We start from the raw sequence: 26968 nt of genomic DNA, 5'->3' as shown, positions 1-26968 counted from the left end.
TATATAACTTGATCTAAACAAACCTAAATTTAGTACTAAGAATTTGATTCTCTGCCATCATATTTCAGGCAGTTGTATGGCAAAAGGCCAAGGTGTCGGATCACAGAATGGCCTTGTTAACATTTCTGGGAACTGCTGTGATGGTCAGCATGGTACCTATCCAACATCATGAGCAAGAACCTGAGGTCAGTATAAGGTTACACTGATTATGCTGTGGGAGAGGGGGGAAAAACTCTATGCTCAGCAATTTAATGCAATTAGTTTTCCCTAAGATCGTGCACCATGACAGTCAATCTTATGTTAACTGTTTATGTGATAATTTGATTCAATTACAACATATTTCCTTGAGTATTTTGATCTTAATAAAATATGAACTGCAAGAATCAAATTTAGAAATTGCTTAAAATTTTAGTATTTTGATAATTGACACCATTATTTTCCCTTTTCCACCATTTCAATAATTTTATTGAAGAATTTGATTGTTAGGCAACCTGTGTTTTTAACTGATGGTGAATTCTTATGACTGACACTTTCTAGCAATTCTCTAGCAGTTTGCTCACTTCCAAAGTAACTCTCATTGTTCTATGATTCTACAGTTTCTATGTGATCGATGCCATGTCAATTCTCTTCCCTTTTTTAACACAATGGTGTAATATGTGCAAACCTTCTGCTGATGTTGCCAAATCATCTGGCAATTTGTGGTTAGAGTATTTGGTACTTAAGGGTACTGAAGGCAATTAGGAATGGAGCTCAAACCATCAGACATGCTGACCTATCAATTCCAAGCTTCTTTAGTATAGCATTCTTTGAAATTCTTATACCAATTCTTGATTCCTTCAAATGTTTTTTATGTCTTTATTTAGTATATTGCAAATTTGTTTTGTGAAGTGTTTATTTACTGTTTTATACTAATCTCTGCGGTGATTACATCAAAGAGGACAAGCCAAGATATGCCTCAATATGTAACTCGAGACATTGTGGACCGCATTCTTTCTGCCCTTCAGGGCCATTGAAACAAAAGTGATCAGTAACCCGTTGACAAACCTACCAATGTGAGACACCTGGAATGGAAACTGACGTCAAAATTGTCACTACTGCTGCCTGCTGATTTAGAATTTCACAACTCTACGTTATTGTAGTTGGTTTTCAAAGAGGCTTGGGGGACAGAACGTACCATTTGTTTATTGAGTGGAAATGACAAGATACTATTGAACACCTTCAAGCGGGCTAAAAATTCAACACTGGAATTTTTCTGCCCCGCCCGCCACGGGAATTGGAACGGGTGAGGGGCAGACAATGGAAGGTCCATTGACCTCAGGTGGGATTTTATGGTTTCGGGACATGAGGGTGTAAAATCCCACCCCATATTTCTTATAACTAAAGCTGTTCTCATTTTCTTCTGATCACTGTTATCAAATGCTGTGATGTCATTAAAACATTTTGTTTGTGTTTATAAAAGCTAATAAGCTTTTAATTATATCGAATAGTACACAGTTTTAATTTATTATTCAAAAATAAACAGCTTAAACAATAGACTTTATTGAAGGGTTCTTGGGAAGCAACAGCCGAAGCCCTGCAGTGTCGGTCAGTGTGTGTACAAATAGCATTACTGCTTTTGTTAAACAAATGTTTAGTGTAGGTTTATAAGGATTGTGGTCCTCATTAAGGGAGAGTACCTCTGAATTAAGAAAACAATTTCCTTTAAAATATCTTTCTTGTTTCTTGTATCTAGCACTTAAAGCAGTGCTGTGTCACTAAAACAAAATCAAAGAAAAATTGCTTGTAAATTCAGTATTTAATTTTGTAATCTACCATTTCATAATGTTAAAATTGAAATTATTGCACAATTACAAAAATTTTGTGGTAACGCTGGTGCTATCAGGACACTTTAGCATGGCCAATCAACCTAACCTACACATCTTTGGGGTATGGAAGGAAACCGGAGCACCTGGAGAAACTAACGCAGACACAGGGAGAACGCACACCGCACAGTCACCGAAGGCTGCAATTAAACATGGGTCATGGCGCTGTGAGGCTTCAGTGCTAACCACTGTGCCAACGCACTGTCCAGAGATTCAGCGTTCTTGCACATGGCGAACTGAAGTTTTACATTTAACCACAGAAATCCACTAAGCACATCAGGAAAGCTTAGGGCTTGTCCAAATGTCCTCTGACATGAAAAAAACACTTTTACAATTGAAGGTGCTCATTCTTGGTTTTGTTTTTGCCTTATTTATCTTGCTTTCTCAATTCCGTTTTTCTTATTTTCCCCATTGGCGGCGCCTCAAAGTAATCTGTGAAGACTAGATTGCTGAACTGCTATGCTATCCTGCGAGCCCCTTTGCATGGTGGCAGTGGTTGTGCAGCCATGAGGACAGAAAGCTGAGTTTGCATGACTTCAGTCTTAGTTGCCATTGCTGCAGCCAGATGTGATACTACAAGGCAAAAGGACATGGCAATGGGACAAGTAGAAATGATTCTAGAGGAAGTGCAAATGGGAAAGCAGAAATATCAACATCTGTTGTCCAAAAGAAGATCATGATTTGGAATTTATTGAACCTGGGAAGAATTAAAATGACAGGCAACTGTCATAATTGCAAACTGAACATTGGTGTTCACTAAACGATCACTGAGTCTGAGTTTTAATCTACCCAGCATGGAGAAGACTGCATTGTGAGCAACAAATAAAATGAGTAAAATGTCAGAGGATCAGCCCACAAATTTATGTTAAGCGGAGCTTAGTGCTGGCCAAGCAAGCCCTGTTCCCACATCAGTGCATCTCTCTGGCTCAATGTGCCTACAAATGAGGTCTATGTCCCAAACAACAGATTCAAAAGCCAAGTGAAAACACAGTAAAGCAGTAAGTTTATAAAAACGTCTTTACTCGATTTATTCACACCTTGTAAATGGCCAGAACTTTACATTGAAAAATGTTGAGAGCTAGCTTGGGGAAAATTTCCATTTTTTTTTCCTGCTTAGCATGCTGTCTTCATATCTGCAGCATACACTTATCAATGCAGTCAGGAATATTTTGGGTGTTTGTCTGCTGCAGTGCGAAATCCCATGGCATCGCCACAGCTTTTTGCAGCCTCAAACAGGCAAGTAGGCAGGACTCATCATACTCTTCACTGTCTTGGCCTCCTTGGACTCACAGGTTGCATATATGATTGCATCATCTGACAGTTCTGCCGTGTAGTGTCTGGCGTTGTCCACCTTTTGCATAAATTTGTACGTGTCTCTCTGTTGCAATTTCCACTGAGTGTGAAGTACCTTGTCATTGGGTTGGTTGGCTGTACCCTGCTCCTTCTCATTCTTGACATCTTGTGCAGTCATACCCTGTTTGAACCCAGTATGGGTGGAAGCTGGTGGTAATCGTAGCTTACATCGCTATTTTCTATGCCATCAATACTTGAGAGATCAGTTACCATCAGTAGTGGTTTTCAGGTTTCTAATCATCCCTGCTTGGCAGTGGTGTGGGGAGATAAGGGTATCAGCTTAACACTAGAGGCCAGCGATGTCAGGATTTACTCAGTTGTCTGTAATTATGAAAAATCTTTCTTTCCTTCTGTCCAATTTCTAGCTGTAAGAATTAAAAATGCGAAAGGTCATCCGAGTTGTTTTGTTAGTCTCATACTGTGAGAGTAGTGTCTTGATGTTCATGAAGCAATGTTGCTTCTTGTACTTTCCTATCACAAGAAGTGGCAGCTTTTCGGTGCCATCCAAGATGGTGCAGAACGTAGCCGTGATATGTACCTTGCTCTGCTTTCTACCATTGCCATGTTTCATCTTTAAACATCAAAGCGTACTCTGGCACAAGTTGATAAAACTGTCTGGCTTCATTCATAAAACTGTCTTGTGATGCATACTCTTTCAAGGCATGGGCAAGACCATTTTGAAGCCAATCATCTGTCATTCCTGCCATAACTACTGCATCCTCATTGCTTACTATGCATAAGACAATGTCTAGACTTGAATTGGTCCAACTATCCACTGCTGCAGATGAACTCCATGTGGCCCAGCTTCTTTGCCAGGATGATTCCCCTTCCTTGCAGGATTGGACTAGAGTTGGGAATTTTCTCTGCTATGACTGTCTTCAGCCAGGCTGGCAGAGTTTCTTCAGCATCGGAACAGTCAGCCATTCTCATCCTCCTTGCTGCAGAGAATGTCTGTCTGTTTGTTGAACTGTTCCAAGATGTTCACCTGTTTTCATAATGGTGGACAGACTTGATGGTGGAATCTCCCACTCTTTCACAATGTTTTTCTCTTCTCGCCATGGTCTTTCTCTTGCTGCTACTGTTAGTGTATTTGGAGACATGAGTCTTGAGAGCACTGAGTTAATACAGCGACTTCACAAGTGGCCTGTGACCTCTTCTATGGCTGATGCTTCTCTCCCTGTTTCCCGCTCTGCATCATAAAACATCACTTGTATTTGCATATGTCACTATAGCAGGGCTCCACAATGAGTAAATAGGAACAAATACAAATACATAACATTTCCTTCCTCTCCCCGCTGCTGCCCCCCGCCCCCCCAACTTAATTTAAACATCCCCAAAACAAATTCAACATGGGTCAGTCACTATTAATAAGTCTGACAGTCAGGATATTGTAGCTCTCAGAATGATTGACAGTAAATCTCTGGCATCATCTTTTTAACACCGGCATGAACCTCTAGTATTTTCTTCTCCACATTGTCTTCACTGGTAGTTGTTTTAACCAGTGTTGATGTAGGAACTAGGGATTGTTTCTGTGCCTAGACAGAAGATGAAGTATTTCTTTCCTCCGAGATGTCTGGTCATATTGGGGTTGTAGGAAAGTTCTGATTAGGCAAGTCTTAACCTGAATTTTCAATAGACTCCATTATTACAGGATGTGTTATTTCTGCCAGTAACTGGACGGCATGTCCCCTCCGGATGTCATCTCTGGTCTGGACAGTGTAAGAGACAGGTCTAGTCTGTGCACAAACTCTGGCAGGAACCTATTTATCCCCTGTGGAGTGGTTCCAAGCCAAAACTTCTTGTCCTTGGTGGAAAACCGTGTTTTGCCTTGCCTTCCCGCCTTTCCATTGGTGCTTGTTGCTGTTTTAGTTTCCTTCATTTTTGGATGTTTTAAAAGATCAAATGCAGAACACAGCTGTCTTTTTATATGAGTAAGGCAGGAAAGATCTTGCTCATGGAATATGTGCTATTCCTGTAGACCAGCAAAAGGTTGCTAAAGTGTTTGATAGCAAACCTTGTTCCTTGATTGTTTTCCAAGTGTGTTTCTGGATTTGGATGAAGTTTTATGCTGGTCCATTAGTAGCAGGGTGATATAGTGTGGAAGTAATGTGTTGAATACTTTTTTTTTGTAGGAAGTTCTGAAATTCCTGCAAGACAAATTGAAGTCTGTTGTCTCTAACCAGCTGTTCAGGAAATCCAAAGCAACTAATTACTTTTCCTAGCTTCTCAATAGTCTTATCAGATGAAATGGATACCATCACAGAGACTTCTAATCATTTGGTGTGAGCATCAACCATTACATTAAGAACATATACCCTTTTGAAAGTTCATACGAAATCCACATGCATACATTGCCAAGTCTCTTCAGGCCATTCCTATGGATGCAGTAGTGTTAAGGGTAGGAGTTTCTTACCTCCTCATAGGAGGAGCATGTTCTAGCTTTTTCCTCAACCTTTGCATCAACTCTAGGTCACAGAAACAACTTCTTAATATAACTCTGCATACAACTCTACAGTGGCCTTCATGTACCTTCTGTATTACCCATTTTCTCAATGGTGATGGAATTACATGTCTGAGCCCCTATAGAAAACATCCTGACCTACTGTACAGTCTGTACTGATAGCTCCATTCTCCTGGGGTAGTAGGGTTTCAGGTTAGATGTTAGTCCTGAAGTCTTCCCAGTAATATAATATCCATATCAGCTTTAACAAAGGGTCATCTGGACTCGAAACCTCAGCTCTTTTCTCTCCTTACAGATGCTGCCAGATCTACTGAGATTTTCCCTTTTGGTTTTATTAAAATAATATCCATCACTTCCAAGTGTATTTTTTCACTTCTCTAGAAGTGACAGATATGTTGTCTACTTGTTCAAAGTAGAAAATATTTCCATTGAGCAGCCTAATGAGCTGCCACATAGTGACAATCTTTGAAAGTTCAACGGGTTACAGTGCAGACTTGACTGTTGTTATTTAACATTGTAAGTACATGAAGACAAGTGCAATTCCTGTCTTTGCATTCTATTTATCACAAGTGACAGAATTCTCATGTATGGTACAAAAATGGTAGTGAGTGGATAATGATCCATCAGCAATGTTATCGCACTCCCATGTAGGAGCTGAGGGATTCCTTGACTCCAAAAATGATCCCCATTGTTTACCATTCGATCTGAGCATAGTTCCACTCAGTTTTGCTCAAGGTTTGAGAAGCAAAAGTGATGAGTCTTCTCCCAATGGCATGATGTGGGACACCACTGTTTCTACACCAAAAGGGGATGCATCACAAGCTAACTGTTAGGGTAAAGTAGGATCAAAGTGCATGAGAACTTCAGACTTAAGTAATGCTTCCTTGGTTTGAACGAAAGCGTTATTTCTGCTTTGTTCTGGTGCAAGAGGTTATGTAATGGTTTCAGAATTGTTGCCAAGTTTGGGACAAATCTTCTTATAATATCTTTCTATGTGATTTTCTCCAGCCCAACAACCCTTTGAGATATCTGCCCTATAACACTCCTGCCTCTTGAGCATGCCTGATTTTAATTACTCCATCATTAGTAGCTATGCTTTCCGCTGCCTCTGTGAAACTTATCCTTATAACACAAAATTAGAGACTTTGGCCAGTTCATATATCTTAAACACTTTACCCAGGTGCCCTAATTTACAAGATGAGAACAAGGACAACACTCAGTTTGCCGTTCAAACCAATTTTATTACCAAGTTCAGTAAACATTAACACAGTTACTTTTCCCAAACTATCTTGACTCTATTTGCCTACGATTCTAACACTACCTGTGCCGACGAATACCACCAAGCCATGGGTCCAATGGTCCAATTCTCCAACCCTCTGCCATCTCAGTGTCCTTGTCTTCCATCTGTCTTTGGGTTGCCGCTGAGTTGTATCTGTAGTTTTCTTTGCTTCGGATAGTGCCAAATCTTCTCTGGGGGTGGCTTTCAGGTGTCTCCTTTTATTTCTCTCGTCACGCCCTTCCAGAAGATTCTCTGGCTTCTAGCCAATGAGAGTTACCGGGTGGGGATTGTGGCACCCAATGAGGTTGCAAATTCCTTATTTGGAAGATGATAGCTGCACTCTAGGTATCCATTCTCAGGTGTGCATATTCCACGTAGCCTCTTCCAAGTAAGATTGTGGCAAGAACTCTAGGTGCCAGAGATTCCGGCTGAAAGCAGGGAGTACTTGTGCTTAAACTGGACCAGATGCTGGGCAACACGACAGCTCAGTGACTATCACTGTTTGCTGTGCAGACACACAGATTTGGGCCAGTGTCTGTGGGAGTTTGCGCATTCTCCCTGTGCTTGCGTGGGTTTTCTCCGGGTGCTCCGGTTTCTTCCCACACCCCAAAGATGTGCTATTAGGCTGATTGGAAGTAATAAATTGTCCCTAAATTAGTTTTCCTCAATGTGGATTGCCATAGGGGTCATGGGTGGAGGGGGGACTGGTAATATTAAAATGGTGGCGCAGGCTCGTTGGGCCGAAGGGCCTGTTTCCCAGGCTGTTTTTGTTCTTTGCTCTTTTTACACAACTATCTGCCAAATGTGGTTAGGGCAAGCCCTTCTAATCCTGCTGCTGGGGCATGCCGTGGCTTGCCCTGACCCTGTATTGTTTTTGGTCTTGGTGTGTCTAGGTTTCCAGCAATCCTTGCTATTTGCTGCAGCAGTTTAATTTAGTGTGTTCACTTGTCATTTGGGATGATGTTGGCCATCTGCACCTTGGGGTATTATGTTAACTGTGCTGTATAAATACAGTTTGTTGGCCATAACTTCCATGCTGGAAAGAAAAGGCTCAAAGCTTTGCATAAAGCCCAGTGCCAATTGGGTATTAGACTGATTCATTCTCTGAGTAAGAAAACGTAGAACAGCAACAATCGGACTGAAAGCACCAAACTGAGAGCCAAGCAAACCTGCACCCTTGGTGCACTTCTCTACAGTGGTGAAACCTGGACAACGTATGCTAGGCAGGAGGAAAAACTGAACACTTTTCACCTTCACTGTTTCAGACCTATCTTCAGTATGTACTTGCAGGATATGTACACCAGTTCAAAGGTCCTGGCAGATGCTTATTCCATCAGCATACAGTATTGCTAAAGCAACAATGTCTGCACTGACTCCTGCCTAGCATATTTGTACTAAGTAATTGGAAGGGCTCGCCCTAACCATATTTGTTGGATGGATGAGGGCCATGTACCCAAAGACCATCTGAATGATGAATTGGCCACTGCGTCACAACCTGCTATGGGTGCCTAAACGTCTGCTACAAGGACACTTATAACCTAATGAAGATGATGGGTATAGACACTGACAAATAGGAGAGACAATTGCTGGTAACAATGATCTCTGAAGCCTGACTGGAAGGACATTGGAAGAGTTAGACTGAAATGAGAAGTTCAGCTGGTCAAGAAGAGGGCCCAGAGAAAGCAGTCTATTTCTTCCTCTACAGAAAATGCAATTGAGGTCCATGCCAGAGTGAAGCTCAGCTGAGTCATACCAAACGATGCCTAGTAAAGACAAAGAAAAAGAGACTGATGAAGAAATGTGTTATTCAATCTCTCACTCTCTAAGCCATCAAATCGGATATTAACACTGCACTTACTTTAGAAGGTAAAATCGAGGTGGATATGCAGATCGTGAGACACCAGACACAGGGCAGGGAGAAAAGGTGGCACAGGTTGCAACTTACTGGAGGCTGGCTGAGGAGGAAGCAAGTGAGGCTTTGATGCTGCAGCCTAAACAAAAGTGCTGCTGGCTGTGCACAGTGAAAAGCCTCTCGGTAAAGGCAATAGCTTCTCCTTATCCATTCTATCTAATCAGTTCATAATTTTATACACATCAATTAAATCTCGCTTTGGCCATCTTTGTTCCAAAGAACACTATCCCAGTTTGTTTAATCTCTTCTGAAAACTAAAATTCTCTATTCTTGGCAAGATCTTCATAAATCTCAGTATCCTCTCTAATGCGATCACATCCTTCCTGATGTGAAGTGCATGGCATCACATCACCCTCTCACACTTGGATCATGCTGCGGGCAGTGCATCCAGGCTCTAAGGCCAAACTGTTGGCATTTGACTGTGATGATTCCCACTGACTTCACAATATCTGCCTGGAATGTCTCCTGGTGTCCTCTGAGAAGATGACCTCTCTTCTCTTCTGCACCTCCTGCAATAAGGCCTCCAATGATGCATTAAAGAGCCTCGAAGGATTCTGTGTCTGCCCTCTGTGTTATTTTTCAGTGTTCATTCTGCTCAGGCACTATTCTCTGTTCCTCTACACTTTGCAGTATCCTGCTACTTACTGAGCATTTCCTTGCCTAGTTTGTTCTTCCTAAATATATTACCATATACATCTCTATACTGAATTCCACTTACCACTTTTCTGCCCTCCGAACCAGTCTATTGATTTCTTCCTGCAGTCTACAGCTTTCTTCCTCATCATCTGAATGACCATTTTTATGTCACCTGCAAGCATCTTAATCAGTCTCCACCTTTAAGCATTTTCGTCACAAAATCACTGACTGACTATCACCTATTGTTTTCAATTTTGGATCCAACTTGTCATTTTCCCCTAGATCCTGTGGGTCCTTACTTCCCTGACCAGCCCACCATGTGGGGGCATTACGAAAAGCCTTGCTAAAATCCTCATGGACTGCGACAAATATGCTGTCCTCATTTACCCTCCTTGTTCCCTCCTTCAAAAGATTCAGTCAAGTTAATCAGACATGCCATTCCTTTAAATCTATGCTGACAGTCCTTGATTAATCAATGCCTTTCTAAATGACAATTTATACTGTCCCACAGAATTTCTTTCAACGGTTTTCCACCACTGAGGTAAGGCTGACTGACCATTAATTACTTAATATTCCTTCCCTTCATTTTAATTAATAGTCCGATTGGTTTAAGTGAAATCCAGTTGCTTGGCTGATTCACTCAGGTTCCATATCCACTGTAGAGATTGCATTGCTTTCTCGGACTATCAATGACTAAGTTGCCACACAAAAAGCCTCAAAACGTTTGTGGACAGTTGTAAGTGTAATGAGTGTTGTTTATTTGCCAATGACTGCAGAAACCAAGTCATTGTGTTGGAAGCTGCTTATGGTTGGTGAGGTTACATATAGCTATTTATGGAAGCTTTCACTTAGAGGACGTTTCATAAAATTGTTTATGAAGCTACAACTTCAACTGCTCACCCATTAGAATTTGTGCTCTTCAGCTGCAAATGTACATGTTCCTGCACAGCAGTCCATTTCCACCCTGGTAACTTGGAAGTAAGATTATTAGGACCTGACAAATGTGTTCTGACTGTAACATGGAACCTTCACTAATTGCAGCCTATCATTTATTTTTTAATTTTGATAATTATTCCCAAAAAAGGTTAAAGAATAATGAACATTGACATGTTACTTGCACACAATGTTTAAGCAAGAAGTTTTTTCCATACCTTATAGCCTTTTAAATAAGTGTTGAACTCAGTGATATTTTGTTAAAATATACTGTCACTTTCTGTCCTCTGTCTTTATTAGTTTAAAATGTCTTCAATTGGACATTCTTAAATTCAACTGCAGTCCATTCCACTTGAAAATGTAAGTCTAGGCTTTCTTAAATGAAAAACAATTTCTCACTAATTTTGGTGGAGACTTTTTTAATAAATTAGAATGCATTCATCCTCATTGAGTGCTAATTTATTCATTGTGTAGACTCCAATTAGTTCAAATATTGTTTTCTATTCTCTTCAGTTTTTAAATGTATAAATATAAAACTTCCAATGTTTTAAGTTGGAATTAGTTAAAAAGAGTACTTACCCCGACTGTGCAACCTTTGACACTGCCCTCTAACCTTTAGTACTATTAATTTATACAATTTCCCCCTAGGATTTGTTCAATAAAGTTCAACACTGCAGGGCTTTTTTTGCTTTAAAAGTAGAGAAAAACTAAATAAATTTCTTAACTGCAGAACTTTAAAAAAAATGGAATATTGGTGTACTAAATTTTAAAGGCTAAGTGGAGAGTTTAAGTAGAGCTCAGGGTGAATAAGTAACAAAAAATGGGGATGCCATTTTGAACTCTGCAGAAAACTCATTACGTTAAGTTTAACAAGCTCATCTCTCTCTACTACACCATGTCATCTGTGTTAAATACATATTAAAATTAGCTCATTACTATAACATTTTAATAAAGTGATATATAGATTTCCAAAGATACATTAAATACATATAAAATAAAAACCTGGATCGAATGGCCTATACGTTTCTGGCAAGAAATCATACTGCAGATTTCCCACCCATCATAGCAGAAAGACAACAGGCCAAATTTAACATCTGGGCCTTGTTATAGTCTACCTGGTTTCTACCAATTTCAAGTAGTATTTTGAGGGAAAGGAGCAGAAAATCCACACTTTCAGGCACTCTCCACAGATTGCATGTAGCAAGGTTAGTCAGTGGACTGGCGCAAGTGGCCCACATTTGGTGAGGATTTGAGATCCTAAACTTTCCTTTCAGTGTACAAAGAATTATTCCAATGTTTGCAAGGACATAGGTCTTTTTTTTAAGGAAAGGAACAGGATAGCATCCCAGGAGAGGGAACAGTTTGCAACGTCAACTTAAGTGTGGGTGAGAAGGAAATCTGGGCAGTTAGCGCTTTAAATGGAATAGAGGGGAATTTCAGGGATAAGATTAGCTCAAGGGGGTATGAGGGGAGATGGAAGCAAAATTAGACAAATATGTTTGCAACAGCTTTGAATCAGCGGCCAATCTGAAACATCAAGTTAATCCTTGTGCAAATTCTTATACTCAACACAAATAAACTTGGAGCACTATCCTGGTACACATTGAGTTTTTTTTTTGTTAAAATTATGTTGAACATTATGAAAAACACTCCCAAAATTTATAGTCATTGCTGGGTTTTTTTGTTATTATTAGTTCCAGACTTTTTTGAGGATTTCAGCAACTCCGACCAACTGAATAGATTGACATTTGCTCGACATGTCCTTTTACTTGGCCAGGTACCTGCATAAATTCCTAAGGGTCAAGCAGACAACTTTTTTCCAGTCAAAACTGCAGAGTAAACTTTTTATTAGTGTTGTTCAGTTTTTCTATAAAATTTAATATTTGTTTGTCATCCCATTGTTCAAAAGAATTTCTATGATTGCAGCAACCTTTAAAACAAAAATCAGATCCAACATTTGTTTTGTTTTTCAAACCAGAAGGAAATCAACATAAAGAAAATGCAAAGCCAGAGTAGTTGTCAGTGGAAAAGATGAAGAAAGGGGGTCTGGGAAAGAAGTCATTTTGAATGGAACCAGTTTTGTAGGTTAGAAAATGAATGTCCAGCTGTTATTTTTAAAAAAAACTTTCATAGTGAATATATCAGTCACATTGTAACCCATTAGTTCATAAAATCTAATTTATCACTTCTGACAGATGTTTTCTTGCTGACCTTAATGTTTACTCAGTAAATAGTGTTTGCCTGTACCCTTTGCCTTACATGCATTCCAGTATTCAGTCACATGGTGGAAAGATGTGGTAATTACTATTGAATTTGATAATGTTGAATAGTACTGATTTTAACAAATATGTTATTCATTTGCAGATGATGTAACATGCAGCTGAGGTAGTATTAAAGAAAAGGTTATGGTACATGTAGAGTAGTAGTGAAAATTAAAATAATTAATGAATTGGATTATGTGATACAAGCAATTACATGTTAGTAAATACAGTAGACAACCGTTGCTAGATAGTTCAAATTACACGAATGCACTATCCCGACATTCTTCTTTTACCTTTGTGGGGTCTCTTTGCACAACATTTTTTCATTTCAAAGGAGCGGCCCTCTGTTACTTTTGTTTGCTTCCTTCAGGGAAGGGTCCTGGCTTTTGCTTCTGTGTCTCCTGAATCACACTTGATTGAAGTGAATCACTGTGGAAAGTCACCTGTGTGTTTTCACCCTTTTGTAGAATGAACTCCAAATATGTTGCCCTCCTAAACATTGTCTTGATGACATTGCAACTGTTAAATTTTGTGGATCTTATTTGCTGGTATTCACAGATTTTCCTCAGTGGTTTTCTGCCCAAGCTGGGTTCCGATCCATCCTTGACGAGCCTCACCAGCCCTGACAGAAGTTTTATCTCTGTTAATTCCAGGCCTGTTCATCACAAGGAAATATTAAAGGTAGATGAATAATTTTAGTGATGGTTGTGTTTACTTGTTTTTCTAAAGTGCAATAAATGTACTTTATGTTGAAGAATGTTTATCATCTTAGTGTAAAAAGATTTAAATGGTCTTATTTGGGTTGTGTTAGAGCAAAATTAATTACATGTATGGTCAATTCTGGGATCAAGTTAAAGCTTTGCATTAGTTCCATGACTTCTTACAGTGAACAAAAGGGGCAAATGTTGGTTGACTCAGTTATCAATGAGTTATTGTGCTTCATTCAACTTTTGCCTGAGCAAAAAATAATCTTGGGGATGTTGCAGTAATTATGTTTTAAAATTTTAATTGTGAAGCTTAATTAATTGGTTTTGCATTACAAATAGGTGAAAAAACATCTTGCAGTTGCTTGGGGCTGTGACATTCCCCCCAATTTTGAAATTAATTTGTTGTGATTTCTAAACTTATCTCTAAAGGCTACTCCAGTTGAAATCTTAGATGTGAGTTTGATCAATATTTCTGCAACAGATATTGTAGCTTCAATCTGGTTCCAGTTGAATTTAATAAAAAGCTTTTATTTATCTCTGTGCTTTATTTCATTAATTATTCATGCAGATAATGTAATCCAGCATAAGTGTTGGGACAAACTAGCCAGATAATAAGAACTTGCATGCTACGATGTTTTCATGTTAGCTTTGAATTTCTTTTGTATAGTGTTGTTTCATTTGTCCCAAAACAGTTAATGGGGTGGTCAATATTTAGATATATTTAATTACATAATTCAGTTTTGGATTTAAAAGGATAGCACATTTAAACAGAGGCTGCTGCAATACGTTACTCATAGCGAGCACGCTGTATGCTTTCAATCACGATGGGATCCATCATCCATCCTGCTGTGAACACATTATTAAACCAGAATGTTAGAATTAATCTATAACTTTTCATTATATATAGATTGTAGTTTGTTTGCCAAGATGAGAAAACTAGTACCTGAGTGCAACTTTCTGTTCTTTATATTGCAATATTATAATTAATGCTTTTGGATGAAGCAGACTATTCTTTAACAAACCTAACTACACTTTCACAAGGGTGGCAACATTTAGACTGAATTTTGATATTTGGATTCTGTTCACGTTGTTGGACTATTTTAACAAAGCATGATGAAAAGACAAGATTTTGAATTGTTCTTCGTTATTTTTTAGACTGGCTAAGATGAGCAAAAAAAGTCAGCGTTTTCATAGATATTTTCAATACTTTTTGCTAAGCGTCTATTTTAACTTTCTTAGAATATTACTTGATGTCCTGTAAAGTTTTTTTTTTAATGTTTTGCTTTAATTTTCAGTTGGTTCGGCTATACTACAGCTCTCAATTCCAGAAGGATTCTTCACATATTCGTTATCCAATTTTCTTTCTGAACATTTTAGTTCCAGCTTCAGTTATAGATGTTAATTTAACACCAGATAAAACCCAAGTAATGCTCCATAACAAGGTGAGACGCACATTAAAAATTATTTCTTATACAGTTGTCATTAACTTAAATAATACACCAATGAAGACATTTATTATTGAAATATGTCCAAAGATGTGCAGGTTAGGTGGAGTGGCCTTGCTAAGTTGCCCCTTAGTGTCCCAAGTTACGTAGGTTAAGTGGATTAGTCATGGTAAAGCCATGCGGCACAATAGTATAGTGGCTAGCACTGCTGCCTCTCAGCTCCAGGGACCCGGGTTTGATTCCCAGCTCAGGTCACTCTCTGTGTGGAATTTGCACGTTCTCCCTGTGTCTGCATGGGTTTCCTCTGGGTGCTCCAGTTTCTTTCTACAGCCTGAAAGACATGCTGGCTAGGGTGCACTGTCCATGCTAAATTCTCCCTCGGTGTACCCGAACAGGTGTAGGAGTGTGGCAACTAGGGGATTTTTACAGTAACTTCATTGCAGTGTTAATGTAAGCCTCAATGTGACACTAATGAATAAATAATTTCTAAAACTTTAAATGTGTGGAGTTACAGGGGTGCGCCTGTGAAAAATGCTGAGTCACTGCAGACTCGATGGGCTGAATATCTCCTTCACTGTAGGGCTTCTATGATTCAATGAAACGGAACATGTGAAATATCCTTTCAATTAAATTTAGCAATATCATATTCACCTGACCAAAAATGTCAACCCCTTAAAAACAGTAAGTGACAACATATGCAGATATAAGATTTGCACTTCATTGTATTTAGTTCAATATGTTGTATAATGCCTGTTGGGATCTTAAAGTCTGCAGGTGCCAGTTAGATATTGGATCTTTCACAAATGTGGTCACCGGAGACCACAGGCAGGACTATGGAAAATTGATCCTCTAACCTTATTTGTACATTGCTGATGAACTGCCAATTGTGTCCAGAGGAGGTATGGCAGTTGGGAGGGATGCAAGAATGTTTGGCTCAAATGCTAGACAAGATCGATAGGTCGGCTCAGAGGTTGAGATGAGCAAGGCAAGGCACTCTGGAGGGAGGTAAGTGCAGTAAAATATAGAGCCAGGTTCTTCAAACTCTACATTTATTGATGTAACAAAAAGTTACCTTTTTAGTGAGAACCTGCAGCGGTCTCATAAGAAGCAGTGGTTTTGTTGCTGTACACTAATTCTGCATTAAAGAACAAGTCAAACCACTCAGGTGGATGATTCTGTATCCAAAGTAAAATGTAAAGTTGGAAGCACCAAAACTGCAAAATGTGAGAACATGGACTTCCATTGTGAAGGCTGGGCTTAGGTATCTTAGAAAGTTCCCATGCTCTCTAAGCTAAACTGCTTATGCCATATGAAAGGACACTACATAGGCTTGAGCAGACGCCTCCAGACTTACAGCCACAGTGGTGAAACTTTTGACAGGACTTCCTATACCTTGTTCAACTGCTTATAGAAAGCAAAAATACTTTTTTTCTCATTGCCCTGAATTCCACATCCCTGCTCTCTTCTACAGAACTAATCCTGGTGCAAGCAGCTGATGTGGAATTAGTAAATTAGAAGAATAATAGAAGGTGGACAACTATGCCCTTGCACTGGACAGAGGAAGTGACTGAGTGGGGGTGGATAGAGAAGTGGGACTGCTGCCATGTGCTCTAGAGAGAGGGATAAATGAAGTGCACCACTCATACTTGCAACTCTAGAGAGATAATTGAAGCACTTCCTGACTGAATCCAAGTCCCAGAGGTGATGCTCCAGGCATTGGCAAATTCTGCAGTCTGTTTCAATGCCTGATGAACAATATGCCCGAGCAATTCTGGTTTACAGCAATTGCACCTCACCCCTTTCAGAAACATCACGAGGTAGGCTTCTCATTCTTGACCATTTTTTCTGTCACCACAATGCAAGCAAAGCAAGTCACAAGAGATTGCAACCTGATTTTTAGAGATGAAGTTCTGCTTTAAACAGGCCTCTGACCAGCCCATTGGAAGTTTTAGCCTGGGAGTGTGAAGGTCACCCATTGAGGCAGTGGGAAATCCACTGGTCAGATAAAATGAGACTAGGAGTTAAAATCCTCCTGGAGTGTTTTTGGCCACAGCAGGTAGGTTTGCACAGTAACTAAAAAGTGACCTGTATTTGCATTTGGGACCATGATGACTTTTGTTTTGGTTTTCTGGCATTACTCAAAGCAAAATCTACATTAATATTTCAGAGCATTTTTCTTGAAGGAAAATTAAAATTGATCCAACTTAAAAACTTCTGTCACCAGGAGACCATCTTGCTTGTGATTGAGAAAGTGTTGATTTCAGTTTACGGACAACTCGCTGGAAATGGAACTGATAAATCATCTTCTGAATGTTTGGAAGAAACTGGACTTGTTTGCAGTGGTGAGCCAAATCAGTCTCATCTGTTAACAGTGCCAGACATGTTAAATGGTTGTTCTGAAAAAGTCTCTTTTTCTAAAGACGTTTCTGCAGTGACTGATAAAAAGGAGAGCTTTGTCAGTAACATTGTTCAGACTGATTCCCAAGAAAAATCTCTTCCTTCTGAGAATATGCCATCAATTCCTTTCCCAGAATTTGATGTGACATTTTCACTGGATGATGACCTAGTTCTTTTAAAGAGTCCAGCTGCTATTAACAGTGCCGATTGTCCAGAAAAGTCTAGTAGTCCAACTATAGCACCTGTGACATTAAATGAACAGCTCTCAATCGCAAAAGATTCTGCTGAACTAACTGCTGACAACTGGAGTATGGGGCATGGGATGAAAGATTCTACTGAACAGATGTTTGAACCTGTAAAGCTCTTAGTACCTGAAGACACTCCAGGCCAAAAGCAAATAAATTGTGATGAAACCAAGCACCAGAAACCGGCCGACACTAGCCCAACCAATGATCCAAACAAAAAATCTTCCAATGTAGTGAAAGAAAAGATTGGACAGATCACAATATATGACCTGATCAGCAACCGCACTGTCAAAAAGTCTCTATCACCCTCTGCCCTTTTCATACAAGAAACCCGACCCAAACTGTTAGCTGAGAACCCAAGGGCTAATCTGCAAGATGTCAGCATGAAACTTGAAGAGATGTGGAAAAATCTGAATGAGGACGAGAAAAAGAAGTAAGTTTCCAGATTAAATCTTTTGACCTCATAACCCAATAGTTTCCATTCTCTGTGACTCATTGGGTGAAGAGTAAATCCCATTACTACTTGAAATATAAAGCGGAAAATTATTTTTGGCATGTTGGAGATGCCATGCTGGCTGTATTGTTAAAATATATTATGTGCTGCTTCTCCAGACTTCTACAATTAATTGTTTTGTTATATGTCTTTCTTTCCATTCATGGATTTCCTTCAAGGATTTTTTTTCACAATGAAGAGAAATGATGTATTTTCCAGCATATGACATTCTTTTGAGAGCACCTTTGATTCTAAATTTATGATCTTTTTGTTTTTTGAGAAGCACTGATTTTACAGCAGTTGTTTCGCAGTATTTATGAAACCACATTTTGTTGCTTACTACTTCATAAAGCCAGGTAGTAAAGTGGTTTATGCATTAATGAAATATTTGAAACAGCACAACTTGGTTAAGTTTATACCAAGTTAAAAATGGATCCAACTCAATTATAAGGTAATATTATTGTCTTCGCTCACTGAACCTCTATAGGAAGATGAGAAAAAGAAGCTAAGAAGGAGAAATGCATTGAACTAAGAAAATGAAGATGTTGTTAAATGAAACAAATGGAAGTTAAAAAATTACATCTCGGGTATAAGAATAACATTTCATTTTTAAAACCCTAAATCTAACTTTCCTTGTATCTCACTGGGTAAATGTACTTCTGAACATGGAGATCAAAAGGTTCCAGGGTTAATTCCTGATCTGTGCAAAGTTTGTTAGTTTTGGCTGAAGCAGCAGTAGGGGCCATACAGTTGGAGTCTGTGTGCCTGCATGATTAAGAAATTAAACAAAGGTTATGACTCTAGATTGCTGTTTTGATGGCTACCTTGCTGGAGTATTGGTATACTTGACTAATGCAAATATGGTTGTGATGCTGCCACACTGGAAAGCTTACCAAGATTTATGAGGTATGGTTGCTCAGGCAGTGCACCAGAAGATTACTAAGCTCCTTGACAGTGCAAAATGTTACTAATGATATGCACTGTTAGATATATACAGAACATAAACCTGCATATTAAGGTCCAGGATGTGCTGTACCAAAATACCGATAATCCTTATAGCTGTAAACTAAAGTGTTTTTGTGTTCTTTTTATTTTGAATATTCTAAGACATTTTTTCTCTTTCTCCCCATCAGTCCACACCATCACTCCCCACTACCCGTCAAAAGTAATTGTGTGTCGAAAGATTGTCTGCCTAAATTCCTAATGGAGCTGTGCTTTGAATCACTGTTTGACACCACATCTTGGAGATCAGTGGAACTATGTGTAAATATTTTTATGGCTCACACATGTGCTGCTGTTGTTCGTTCATTGTCGTTGATGAGGACCTCGACACCATTAGTCATTTTGAGGCTGGATGCGGTGTGTCCGAAGATGACTGATCAGGCCGATTCGGGCATGGAATGTCCTGGCACATATTGGACAGACTTGTGTAGGCACTGTAGTTGTTGTGCTGGTGGTCTGAACTTGTGCAGTTCGTGCTTAAGTTGTGCTTCAGCAATGCACCTTGCTTCTTAAGCTTGACAGCCCTTGTGAATGAGACAGCGCCAGATAGGATGGTTTTGTGTTAGTGTTTTCCATGTGGTCATGTCTATGTCAGGCGACTTCAGGGAGGCCTTGAGTGTGTCTTTGTAATGTTTCTTCTGCCCTCCATGTGAGCGTTTACCTGCAGAGATTTCCCCAAAAAGGAGCTGCTTGGGTATGCATTCATCCGGCATACGGATGACATGGCCTGCCCACCGGGTCTGCGCTCTCATCAGCAGTGTGTGGACTGATGGTAGACTTGCTCTGGAGAGAACTTCAGTGTCTGATACTTTGTCTTGCCATCTGTTGTGTAATATTCTGCGAAGACAAGCCATGTGGAAATTGACAGCTCAATCATTTCCACATGTGCTAAGTTAATGGGGAATACCAGTGCTCATTTGGCTGGAACTTTTTGGTTATGCTGATTATGTGCAACAATGATGAGGGATGTTGAATGCCAGAATTAACTGATTTAGCACAGCCACGACAATGTCCTCCAACGACATGTTGCTTTTATGTCAGACTCAAAATTGCAACACCATCATGATCAAGAATTTACAAGTTAATTGATATTCGTAGTCAATTTTGACTGAGTTCTGGCAAAATTGGCTTACCTCCCACTGGAGGTTATCCATGGCATCCCCACAACCCCTCACACCCGAGCCCACTAGCTCCACCACTCCACTTTGATAGTTATCTGTTACCTCCTGTAGTTTGAAACCTAACATCTTGTGTGTAGAAACTTATTGCCTGGTGCAACATCCCATTTTTTATTAACGTTGTTTGTGACAACTTTTCCCTCCGTCAGTTTTCTTCACCCTTCTGAAGACCCTATCTCATATTGGGACATCCATCCATTCACATCAGTTGCCTCTAGTAACTTGCTCCATTAGCTTCTCCTGTTGACAGCTGATTTGGTAATGGGAAACATCACAGATGACCATTAGCCCACCCTCATTTGATATCCATATGTGAAATTTCTCTTAGGAATCACTGTTCAGTGATCAGTAGCAGTTTTTCTCTTCTGCTGTCCCCCACCACCTCTGTTGACCCAGGACACTGAGGTTAATTGTAATGGCTCAACATTTGCAATCTCCTCACCAATGCTTACTGCATTGAACATGTTCTTATTCAATATGGCTGAATCCTACATTAGCTAATGTATTTGTCAAAATTGCCTGGAGGATATGACATCCCTTATAATAAAATTGTTCCTCATCCTGCTTGTGAGGCTTAGGTAAGTTAAATATTTACGTGTATGAGTAACATCTCCCATAACATTATTGGTAGTGAGTCAGAGGACATGCCCTTTTGTAAAAGGAATACACAGTGTATTAAATAGTAATAAGATAATTATAAACCTTGATTTTTAATTACATTACTCAGACAAAAATGCAGACACATGTACTTTAACTGTGTATCTCTCTCCCTTTTTCTCCCATCCCCCACAGCTTTCATCTCCTATCTGTTGCACTTTGTACGTCTGCTCCTTGCTGTACTCCTGTCCCACTCTTAATTGCTGTTAATGTATCTCTTTCTCTGCTGCTTCACGTCTGTTGCCAATGAAACCCTTATTGCCACTTCTGACTTGATTACTTTTTGCCTGGTTCACAAATCCCACTCTTTTATTGCAATTTGTCCAAAATTCTATTGCCTGCATCTTGTCATATTCCCTTTCACCACTGCGCTGATCAGCAAATTGATTTTGAAACTCTTGTCCTCCTTCTTGGCCTTGTATAACCCCCATCACCCCCCCACTTGGCAAACTCTTTCATTTCTTTGTTACAGTACCAAACAACCAACTGTCACATCTGTTTGGCATCTAGTATATTTAATTATATTAAAGGCAGTTTTTTGTTCTTCATTCATTGCTGTGTAAGCCAGCACTTATTACCCATCCCTAATTGCACTTAATAAGATGCTAGTGAGCTGTCTTCTTAAACCATGCAGTCCAGGAGCAGTAGATAGAGCATCCACAGTGGTGTTAAGAAGGGAGTTCCAGAATTTGACCCAATGACAGTGAAGGGATGGCGATAAATTTCCAAGTCAAGATGATGAGTGGCTTGCAGGGGAACTGGTGGTCCCATGCATTTGCTGGCCTGGTCCTTCTAGATAGTAGTGGTCATGGGTTTGGAAGGTGCTGTCTAAAGACCCTTGGTAAATTCCTGGAGTGCATCTTGTAGATAGATCACACTGCTGCTATTGTATATCGATGGTGGAGGCATTGAATGTTTGTGGAAGGGATGCCAGTCAAGCAGTCCGCTTTGTTCTGAATGATGTCAAGCTTCTGGTGTTGTTGGAGCGGCACTTCCCCATGCAAGGAAAGAGTATTCTATCGCACTCCTAACTTGTGCCTTGTAGATTGTGGAGAGGCTTTGAGGAGTCAGGAAGTGAGCTACTCACCACAGGATTCCTAGCTTCTGACCTGGTCTGAAGGCTGGCATCTATGATGCTGGGGATCCTCAGAGGAAGCTGAGATGGATCATCCATTCGGCACTTGTGGCTTATCCTTATTTTGTGCACTGTTCTGCTAGGCTCCCCCGTCGTTGAGGATGGAATATTTATGGAGCCTCCTTCTGCAATGAGTTGCTTAATTGTCCACCAGCACCTATATGTGGCAAGACTGCAGAGTTTAGATCTGATCTTTTGATTGTGAGATTGCTAACCTCTGTCTATAAATTGCTGCTTATGTAGTTTGGCACGCAAGTAGTCCTTGCTGTACAATCAGCAGGTCGACAACTCATTTTTAGGTATGTGTGCTTCTGCTCTTGGCATTCCCTCCTGCACTTTTCATTGAATTAGGATTGATCCCATGGCTTGGTGGTAAGGCTGGAGTCGGGGAATATAAGGACATAAGAACTAGGAGCAGGAGTAGGCCATCTGGCCCCTCGAGGCTGCTCCGCCATTCAATAAGATCATGGCTGATCTTTTTGTGGACTCAGCTCCATTTACCCGCCCGCTTACCATAACCCTTAATTTCTTTACTGTTCAAAAATTTATCTATCCTTGCCTTAAAAACATTGAATGAGGTAACCTCATCAGCTTCACTGGGCAGGGAATTCCACAGATTCACAACCTTTGTGTGAAGAAGTTCCTCCTCAACTCAGTCCTAAATCTGCTTCCCCTTATTTTAAAGCTATGCCCCCTAGTTCTAGCTTCACCCGGCAGTGGAAACAACTTCCTGCTTCTATCTTATGTATTCCCTTCATAATCATATATGTTTCTAAAAGATCTCCCCTCATTTTTCTGAAGTCCAATGCACATAACCCCAGTCTACTCAGTCTCTCCTCATTAGCCAAACCTCTGAACTCCGAAATCAACCTAGTGAATCTCTTCTGCACCCACTCCAGTGCCGGTATGTCCTTTTTCAAGTAAGGAGACCAAAACTGTACACAGTACTCACCAGCACCTTACACAGCTGCAACATAACCTCACTGTTTTTAAACTCCATCCCTCTAGCAATAAAGGACAAAATTCCATTTGCCGCCTTAATTCTGATGCCCCTGCAAACCAACTCCATGAGATTCCTGCACAAGGACACCCAGATCTCTCTGCACAGCAGCATGTTGCAATTTTTTACTATTTAAATAATAGCCCATTTTGCTGGTATACTTACCAAAATGGATGACCTCACATTTACCAACATTGTAGTCCATCTGCAGAACCCTCACCCACTCACTTAAACTATCTGTATCCCTTTGCAGACTTTCAGCATCCTTTGCATACTTTGCCACTCATCTTAGTGTCATCTATGAATTTTGACACACCACATTTGTTCCCCAACTCCAAATCATCTATGTAAATTGCTGGGTTATGAAGTTACAGATTGTGATTGAGTAGTTCTGGTACTGTGATAGCCCACAGCGCCTCATGGTTGCCCAGTCTTGAGTTGCTGGATCAGTTCGAAATCTTCAGTACAATGGTAATGCCACACAGCATGATCTTGGATATTCTCAGTGTGAAAACAAGACTTTGTCTCCACAAGTACTGTGCAATGGTCACTCCTACCAATACTGTCACAATGCATTTGTGACAGGAGGTTGGTGAGGATTATGTCAAATATGCTCTGCCCTGTTAGTTTCCTCACCAACTTCTACAGATCCAGTCAGGCAGCTATATCCTTTAGGACTCAACCAGCTCGGTCAGTAGTGGTGCCACGAAGCCACTCTTGGTGATGGACATGGAAGTTCCTCACCCAGAGTAAATTCTGCACCCTTGCCATCCTCAGTGCTTTCTCCAAGTGGTGTTCAATATGGAGGAGTGCTGATTCAGTGGGTGGGGGTGAATGTGGTAATCAGCAGGAGGTTTCCTTGACATGAGACTTAACCTGATGACTTAACCCAGTTGTTAATAAAGAAGACCCTGCAGGGTTATCAGAACTGAGTTTGCCATTGTTTCTGGTGCCCAGAACAATGCTGAATGATCTGTCCAGTTTCACTCTTTATAGACTTCATAGCAATTTGGTACAACTTAGTTGCTTAGGCTATTTCAGAGAGCATTTAAGAGTCATCCACATTGCTGTGGATCTGAAGTCACATGTAGGCAAGATCAGATAAGGATGGCAGGTTTTCCTGCCCTAGAGGACAGTAGTGAACCAGATGGGTTTTTATGCCAGTTGACAATAGTCTTCATTAAAGCTTTTAATTCCAGATTTTTTTTATTGAATTAAAATTCCACCATCTGCCCAGAGCATTACCCTGTGTCTCTTGATTACCAGTTCAGTGATTATACCACAATGCCCCAACCTCTCTTCCAGCAAGGTCTGACAATTTCCAATTGTGTGTGGCACCAAGAGTCCCTATTAAACTGAAGTCAGTGGAATTAGGGGAAAAGCTCACCAGTGGCTAGGGTCATATCTTACTCAAAGGAAAATGGTTGTGGTTGTTAGAAGTCGCTTTTCTCAGCCCCAGGATCTTACAGCAGGAGTTCCTCTGGACAGTTAGGCTCAGCTATCTTCCGCTTCTTCATAAGATCAGAAATAAAGCTGCTAGTTGATAATTGAACAGTGTTTATCTCCATTCACGGTTGCCCGGACCATGGTTGGGTTGTAAAGTGGCAAGTACCAGTTGTGCCAGAGAGTGACCATCTTCAACAAGAGAGGGAGAGACTAATCAGCTTCCCTTTACATTAAATGGTATTCCTGTCAGCAAGTTCCCACCTGGACCACCAGCATAAATCCATAAATGCCAGAGTAAAATTAGGTTAGAGCCTGGGAATTCTGCAGCGAGTGTCTCGCCTCCTGGCTCCCCAATATCTGTCTACCATCTACAAAGCACAGTTTAGGATTGTGGTAGAATATTCTTCACTAGCCTTGATATCTGCAGCTGCCAAAATGCTCAAGAAGTTCAACACCATCTGGGACAAGACAACCCGCTTGATTGACACCCCATCCCCATTTCAAACAATTGCTTCCTGGGCAGCCAGCATACAGTGGCTGCATTGAGTACCATAGACAGCATACAGCTCAGCAAGTCACCAAGACCCTTTTACGGCAGCTCCTAAACCCCTGGCCTCTACTATCTACAAAGATAGGATAAAAGGATCCATCCAATTTAATTCAATAAAAAGAATCCAATGGCGTTCCTCTTCATGATCTTATGAATTACATGTGATCATAATGAGCCAGTGATACACAAGGCAAATGGTATATGGGTGGGAAAAACATGGAATGCAGGTAAAAGGGGGCGGCATGGTAGCACATTGGTTAGCACCGCTGCTTCACAGCGCCAGGGACATGGGTTCAATTCCCAGCTTGGGTGACTCTGCAGAGTTTGCATGTTCTACCCATGTCTGTGTGGTTTCCATGCTGTGGAGATGCCGGCATTGGACTGGGGTAAACACAGTAAGAAGTCTGACAACACCAGGTTGAAGTCCAACTGATTTATTTGATAGTAAACTTGCAAGGTTTCGGGGAAGGGGCAAACCCCGAAAGCTTGCGAGTTTACTATCAAATAGATCGGTTGGACTTAAACCTGGTGTTGACAGACTTCTTACTGTGTGGTTTCCTGCAGTGTTCCAGTTTCCTCCCACATTCTGAAAGACATGCTGGTTGGGTTCATTGATCCGAACAGGCACCAGAGTGTGGCGACTAGGGGAATTTCACAGTAACTTCATTGCAGTGTTAGTGTAAGCCTTACTTGTGACTAAATAAAATTTCCTTTACTTTGTGAATACTTTGCTGTCCAATCTTGCTTCACAACAGTGAAGTTATTTCTTGTGACACTACTCATAGGTGTGGGCCAGCTACAGTGGTTAGTGCTGCTACCTCACAACACCAGGGACCCAGGTTTAATTCTGGCTTTGGATGACTGTCTGTGTGAAGTTTGCACATTTTCCCCGTGTCTGCATGGGTTTCCTCTGGGTGCTTCAGTTTCCTCCCATAGTCCAAAGATGTGCAGGTTAGGTTGATTGGCCATGCTAAATTGACCCTAGTGTCGAGGAATTAGCAGGGTAAATATGAGGGGTTACAGGAATAGGCCTGGGTGGGATTGTGGTCAGTGCAGACTCAATGGGCCAAACGGCCTCCTGCTGCACTGTAGGGATTCTATAAATGGAGAGAATGGAACTGGGCAAAGAGAACAAAGTCAATTTTTTTTTTAATAAGGTGAGCTGCAGAGGCTGCGGTGCAATGCAGTTCTCTAAATTTTTGTGTCTTTTGTTCAGCAGCCCTAAGCCCTCTCTGCTTTTTTCTCTTTCTCCTTTTTCCTTGATATTTAGCTGCTAAGATTATTTCATTCAGGCCAAGCTAACACTACTGACCAGATCACTAAATGAACAGACTTCTGGTTCCCTGGCAAATAGCTTCTACTGAGTTTATTTTATTGTTTGAGTTATAAAATATATTGTTTTGATTACAATTATACAAATTGTAATATTTAGTTTCAGAAGTTTTTTTGACAAGAACTTTGTAGGATTTCAGTGGCTGTCAAACAGTCAAATGGTTCTGTACTTTTTAAAGTCAAAACTCGAGTGTAAAATTTGAGATTTGGTATCTATCTTTGGTTTTCATGCATGTATGTAAGTGTAGCCTGCTTCGCTGAACATGTTTAAATTTTAGGACTTTCCAATTTTAGGAAACTTCTAAATAATATAGATTGCCCTTTGTTCCTTTCAGATATGCATGCAGATAAGCAATATAGCTACACTAATATTGATTTACATATTCAAAAATTTGTAAACATTAAACAAATAGCAACATTTCACACGTCATGTAAGTGCAAAAACCAGGAAAATATTGAGGGTGAACCAAGCATCAGACTCCTGTTACACTTTTGGGGGTACATGACCTATTTCAATGCACTTTCAAGGGGACATAGACAAGTTTAGATTTAATCTTGAAATGTTATGTTCCATTGCTTTTGATCAAACAAGATAGTGACCAGAACTTCTCAAAAAGCGTTCAGAACTGGTATTGGTTATAAGAACATAAGAAATAGGAGCAGGAGTAGGCCATCTAAATCTTC

The 26968-nt window shown here is 40.3% G+C and overlaps 1 protein-coding gene across 4 annotated transcripts in view; it reads left to right on the top strand.

Annotated features, from left to right (window-relative positions):
* pms1 (PMS1 homolog 1, mismatch repair system component) overlaps nucleotides 1–26968 on the top strand; it is a 97417-nt gene that overhangs the window by 34779 nt on the left and 35670 nt on the right. For all 4 annotated transcript variants that reach the window (XM_080198826.1, XM_080198827.1, XM_080198828.1 and 1 more), the window contains 4 exons: nucleotides 69–185; nucleotides 13256–13378; nucleotides 14700–14846; nucleotides 17074–17924. In XM_080198826.1, coding sequence (XP_080054952.1) covers nucleotides 69–185; nucleotides 13256–13378; nucleotides 14700–14846; nucleotides 17074–17924 — 1238 coding nt within the window. The remainder of the gene's footprint in view (nucleotides 1–68; nucleotides 186–13255; nucleotides 13379–14699; nucleotides 14847–17073; nucleotides 17925–26968) is intronic.

Source organism: Carcharhinus amblyrhynchos, chromosome 11 (genome assembly GCF_965287045.1).
Source record: "Carcharhinus amblyrhynchos chromosome 11, sCarAmb.v2.hapA, whole genome shotgun sequence".
NCBI lineage: Eukaryota > Metazoa > Chordata > Chondrichthyes > Carcharhiniformes > Carcharhinidae > Carcharhinus > Carcharhinus amblyrhynchos.
The sequence above is the reverse complement of the archived record's forward strand: the minus strand, read 5'-3'. Positions and strand labels throughout refer to the sequence as shown.